Source organism: Alexandromys fortis, unplaced genomic scaffold, assembly GCF_014885135.2.
Source record: "Alexandromys fortis isolate MF-2015 unplaced genomic scaffold, M_Fortis_MF-2015_v1.1 scaffold_94, whole genome shotgun sequence".
In the NCBI taxonomy this organism is placed as follows: Eukaryota; Metazoa; Chordata; class Mammalia; order Rodentia; family Cricetidae; genus Alexandromys; species Alexandromys fortis.
The window spans coordinates 1,221,789-1,227,788 of NW_026067979.1; the positions used below are offsets into that span (position 1 = coordinate 1,221,789).

Below are 6,000 nucleotides of genomic sequence, written 5' to 3' on the forward strand. Positions count from 1 at the left end.
TTCTTTGTCTGTTGCAAAGACATTTAATGTGTGTATGTGTGTGTATGCACACGTGTATGTGTGTGTGTGTATGTGTGAGATACCTATACTTATTTGTGGATCTAAGGATATTAAGAATGTCTGTGTATGTGTGGGTGCTGTGCTCATGGGCTAGAAGAGGGCATAGGGTTCCCCGGAACTGGGGTTACACATGGCTGTTACCTGTTAGGTGGGTGCTGGGAATTGAATCTGAGTCCTCATGTCAGGGCAGTCAGTGATCTTAACCACTGAACAACCTCTCCAGTCCAGGAAATGTTCTTTAAATGCTGCTTCTTATATTCATAAGCCACAGCTCCAACAGCAGGACACTGCCTCTCTTGGCTTGGTTTAAATGAACCTACCTCTCTTTAAGAGGACCGACTTGTGCTTGTTGCCCTGAGATGGGCTTTTCAGAATGTCTCCTACCCCCCCTGCTCCCTGGTCACTCTGTTCCTCTTCCTTCTCATCAGCTCCTTTGTTCTGGATCCGAATCTAAGGACATTACCTAGGGCGGATTGTTTATTTATTGGCAGATTTAACCTTTTAGAGCTGTCCCGATTCACAGCAAAGCTGAACAGAAGGTCCACAGATTTCCCATCTGTCCCTTTGCCCTCCACATGCACACACAGCCTGCCTCATCACTGTTCCCCAGAGAGGTGCATCTGGTATTATGGATGAAGCAGCCAGACATATATTCTCACTGAGTCTGCAGCTGGAGTGCTGTTTTCCTGGCCATTGGTGGTTTTGGGCAAAGGAGCAACGTGTCCTCCCTGGCTGCACTGGCTGGATCAGCTTCACTGCCTTGAAGATGATGCCCTGGCTCCTTCCAGCCCTGCTACGGGAACCTGAAGCATGGGATGGTTTAACTGGTCCCTAGACACATGGATTCAGTGTTGGGAGCAGTGAGAACCCAGATCCTGAATTTCTTGTAATCCCCTGATCTGAGTGCCTACCGCTGCTCTGAGCACGAGACCTTCAGGAGTTCCTGATGGCAGGAGAGTGGTTTCTGGTGGGTTTGGCTGGGGCGTGGCTATCTCTATATAATCTGCCCTTGAACACAATAAAGGGGGCATTCTTGGGGAATTCAAAGATGACCCTTGTCGCTGTCTCTCTGTCTGTGAGTCTTTGTGTATTTTTACCTCCAGCCCCCTTGCCTGAAGCTCGGTAACTGGGTGCCAGCGCACAGAGTGCAGACATGGGGGCGTGGTGCGTGGCAATTCGGTATTTCAGTGGATAGGATCTCATTTCCATGTATTCCAGAGAAAGAACTGACTTCAGTTGGAGACTACCCCTTCCCCCTCCTGATAATATCAGTGCTAAGTGTGCTATGAAGGAAATAACAGCACTGACATGAAGGCCACCTGGATGCTAGGCCAATGCTCTGCCGTGGAGCCACACTACAAGCTCCCGCAGTGGGGCATTTCCCGATGACCATTTTCAATGTCATCGTCTCCTATCCGGCCTCAGTACTTAGGTCTGATCTCGGAAGACCTTAATGTTTGGGGACTTTTCAAAGATGGCCAGAGAGTGTTCGTCCCATCCTGCTCACTCCTAAACCATTTTGCTCTAAATTGTGTACCTGTCAGATGGTGCCAGCAGGGGATTTAGCTGCGGTAGAGGGTTTGAGGCTGAGTCCCACCTTAGTGATCACTCCCTGTGATCACTGTGATTTACTAATGGCTGTAAAACCATTGTTCAATCAGGGTTAGGTTACCCGGAGGCCACCAGCATGGGAGGAGCAGTACTGAGTTTTCTGGTCTACACTGGAGACCATCCCTTCCAATCTTCTAGAAGTTTACCAACCTGGGAAGCCACAAGCCCAATTGGCTTCTTTTCAGTCCTCATTATCTTTGAACTTGCTCAGTTGATGAATGTTCTTGTCCCCCAGAATCTTTCTTTTCCCAGAGAGGCAGGGAACCACACAGCTGCCCGTTCTGTGATCACTCACAATAGTGCCTGTTCCTTCTCTCTATCTCTGCACCTTCTATGTTCAACTCCTACCTCTTGGTTGGAGCATATTCACAGCCAGCAACTGGCCATGCTGTTACCTTCTGGGGTTGTATAGTGGTACAGAGAGCCTGACTTGACTGCATGCTGTCACATGGTGGCTGCATGAACATGGGACCACATGGGACATTCTAGGGTGTGTGATGCTGTTCATCCCAGTTCAGTTTCTGTCAAAGGTTAAGCATCGCACCAAACCCAAAAAAATAAAAACAGACCAGATATATGTTGCATTAGTTAGGGCTTCTCTTGCTGTGATAAAAAACCATGACCAAAAGCAACTTGAGGAAGATAGGGTTTATTATAGCTTGTAGTTCAGGGACGGGACGTGAGAGCAGGCAGTTGGAGGCAAGAGCTGATGCAGAGGCCTTAGAGGAATGCAGTTTACTGGCTTTATCCTCATGGCTTGCTCAGTCTGCTTTCTTATACAGCTTAGGACCACATGCCCAGGATCACGATGTAATGGGCCCTCCCACATCAACCATCAGACAAGAAAATGCCCTACAGATGATTCACACACAGGCCAATCCTAGGGAGGCATTCTCTTGGTTACGATCCCTTCCTCCTAGATGATCCCAGCTTATGTCAAGTTGACATAAAACTAGTCAGCACAATTGGCAAACCAGCTCGACATATAAACATATCACTTATTAAGCCCTAACACTTTTTATTGTCCCTAACATGCTCTTTTAATACAAAACAATGGTGATACAAAACATTCCGACTTTTATAAGTCCTACAGTTTTTAAACATCTCAACATTTTAAAAGTTCAACCTCTTTAAAATATCCAAAGTCTCTCTTAAATTGCAAAGCTTCTCTAAAACTTTGTCCAAAAGACAAGTGGAGAGGGTGATAACAAGGGAGGCATGCCTAGCACACCGATTCCAAGAATGTAAAGACCATCTAGGAAAAATTGTCTGTTTCCCTCTAGAACAACTGTTGCTTGGGGTGGAGATGCTGAGACAGTTGCTTCAGGTGCTAACCTGTCAGGGACTTTTCCGAGCACTGGTCCCCTGAAGGAAGTGCAATATAAACATTCACACGTCTGTGTGAAGACAGACAACACATACGATGCCCCATATCCAGATACACCACAACTCCAGTGTCATTCGCCTTTATTTCCTCGCTGAAACTCTGTGTCATCTCGCAGCATCTTAAAAAGGGCCCGTAGCCGGCGGTGGTGGTGCACACCTTTAATCCCAGCACTCGGGAGGCAGAGGCAGGCAGATCTCTGTGAGTTTGAGGCCAGCCTGGCCAGTTCCAGGACAGGCACCAAAGCTACAGAGAAACCCTGTGTCCAAAACCAAATTAAAAAAAAAAAAAAAAGAACAAGAAGAAGGGGCTGGTATAGCACAGTAAGATTTGGAGAGAAACCACATTCATATGACATGTATTACAGGTTATTGCTCATTATTCTATTAGTCGTTGTGATCTCTTACTGTGCCCAATTTACATATTAAACTTCATCATATGTATGCATATACATGGGCAAAGCATAGTATGCAGATCACATGATTTCCATTATCCATAGAGGTTCGAAAATGCGTCACATAAAAAATGTTTATTTTTTTGTCCTCGGTTTCGAGAGAAAATTCCGTTTTAGAATTAAGACATTTCACTACGATACAGCAGCTAGTTTTGTTTAAATTAAATTTGTTTGAAAAAGCGGGTGAGTCTACTCAAGCTCAATATTTGTTCTCCAGGTTTTAAGAGCTGCACTCATCTGTAAAGAAGTTCTTACTTCTCATGGCATAGCCCCCTACACAGAGTCGAGCACAGACGCCAGCCCTTCCTCCTGATAGCTCACCAAGTTGGATCAAATTCTGACATCTTATGTTCCCCCCCATAAATCCAAAAGGCAACAAGGAGCAGTAACAATTCACAGTTCAGGGTTATTGGCAAGCCTAATAACCCGAGTTCCATCCCCGGGACCCACACATTGGTAGGAGAGAAGAGACACACATAAGTTGTCCTCTGACCTCCACATGCATGTGCCAGCACAGGCACAAATAAATAAATGCAATAAAATTGCAAAACCAAACCAAACCTTATGAGTGAGGGGAAGGAGAGATGGCACTTGACACCCATGCCTGAGGACCTGAGTTTGGATCCCAGCCTCAACGAAACCCTGCAACCCCAAGGCTGGTGGCTACAAATCTAGGTCCAGGTTGAACAGAGACCTTGTCTCAGAGGATCAAGGAGGGGTGTGGTCTCCGTGTGTGTGTGTGTGTGTGTGTGTGTGTGTGTGTGTACAGAGACTTGCAGGAACTCATGATTTATTTCCCCTTCCAGTGCACAGCTGGCAGCACAGAAAGTGTTTTCCGGTTGTCAGTTAGTAAGAGCACAACTCAACTTTGAACATTTCCAGGGAACCTCCAAATGCTGGCAGGTTTATGCCCACTTTATTACAGTTGGTGAGGGAATAGTGAGGCTGGGGGCGGGGCACAGTGAGGGAACAGACAGGACCTGCCACTCTCTTGCGCTGCTGGTTCTGAGAAGGGCAAACAGCATCACAGCACCGGCACCGCTTCTATGACATCGTGATACGGACACCGGACAATGATGCTGTTTCTCAACAGCCAGCACTGTACACCTATCCCAGCTCTGCTCTAAGGCTGTGTTCACGATAAAAGCTTTGTGGTCCAGCTAAAAGGCTTTCTAAGTCTCCTTTGATTGGTGTTCTTCGAACAAACTAAGCTGCCTGGACTGTGGCAGGAAATGGAGGACTAGGATGAGACGTCCCTGTGGAGTTCACGCTGCGGAAATCAATGGACCAAGGGCGGAAATTTCCCAGAGAGGCTCATTAATTACTAATCGGCGAGCCACTGGCCCGGGGTCACAAGGCAATGGAAGAGAGCGAAATCACCCAGGAGTGACGAAGTCGTTTAAATGGCTGGGTGAAAGTCACTCTGTATGCAGTGTCCACACCTGACATTGCCCGAGGTAGGGGTCTCCAGCGCCCGAGGTGCAGACTTACCCAGCAGGAGGAGCCGGTGCGTCTGCTGCAGGTCGCGCTTTTGCTCGCGCAGCATGCGGTCGATGCCGCGGCTCACTTTCCTCGCCTCCCTAGCGGCTTCTCGCTCCTCGGCGCGCAGCTGCTCTTGCCGCCGCCGGCTCTGCAGCTCCACTGCCGGCCGCGCGCTCGCGGGGTTCCGGCCAGCGCCTCGTCGGAGCAGTGTCCCCGCTGGAGCCGGGGCTGGGACCAGGACTGGGGCTGGGACGGCGCTGGGCTGCCCGTCCTCCAAGCGCGGGTCCGAGGCGGCGCAGGGGGCATCCTCCGAGCTGCCGAAAAGCAGCGGTCGCAAGCTATAGCACAGGCCCATCGGGACACTGGGAGCGGGGCGTGGGCAGGTCCCCCGGGTCAGACTGTAGCCCCCGACGATGCGTGAGGCTGCGCTGCACTTGGACCCCGGGGTGCCGGCTGCGGGGCGTGGTTGCGGTGGGTCAGGCCCGAGGGCCATGGCCCCTCACTGCCCCGAGGGGCCATTGTGCATCGTCCGGCCCGTCCTGGGCGGGTGTTCTCACCTGAGAGCTCCGCGAGCTGGCAGAGCTGATCCAGCTGCCCGGCCTTGGCCAGTCCGGCCCCCTTACCGTAAATGCTGCTGCGCAGCCTGTTCCGGTTACCGTAAATACCTCCTCCTATGACAAATATTGCTGCCCTAGCTGCTTACTTTAAGTACCAGGCAGAACCCCTTGCCCGGTTGCAGGGGCTATTAGGTTACCACTAGCTGGAGCTGACAGATGGACCCACGGTAGGGCAGAACATTGTTAAATACTGTTGAAAATGTTAGTTTTTGGTGGAACTTTCTATGAATGAGCAAAACTCCTGTACTGGCTAGTTTTGTGTCAACTTGACACAAGCCAGAGTCATCAAAGAGGAAGGAGCCTCAATTGAGGAAATGCCTCCTGTAAGGCATTTTAAATTAGTGATCAGTGGGGGAAGGTTGTGGGTGGTGCCATCCCTGGGCTGCTGGTGG

General features: G+C 49.7%; 1 protein-coding gene across 1 annotated transcript in view; it reads right to left on the reverse strand.

Annotated features, from left to right (window-relative positions):
• Positions 1-5,554, reverse strand: part of Gnal (G protein subunit alpha L) — a 97,019-nt gene extending 91,465 nt beyond the window's left edge. Inside the window, exon 1 of the mRNA XM_050157897.1 lies at positions 5,001-5,554. Within this exon, the coding sequence (XP_050013854.1) occupies positions 5,001-5,484 (484 nt within the window). The 5' untranslated portion in view covers positions 5,485-5,554. The remainder of the gene's footprint in view (positions 1-5,000) is intronic.
• Positions 5,555-6,000: the final 446 nt, after the last annotated feature.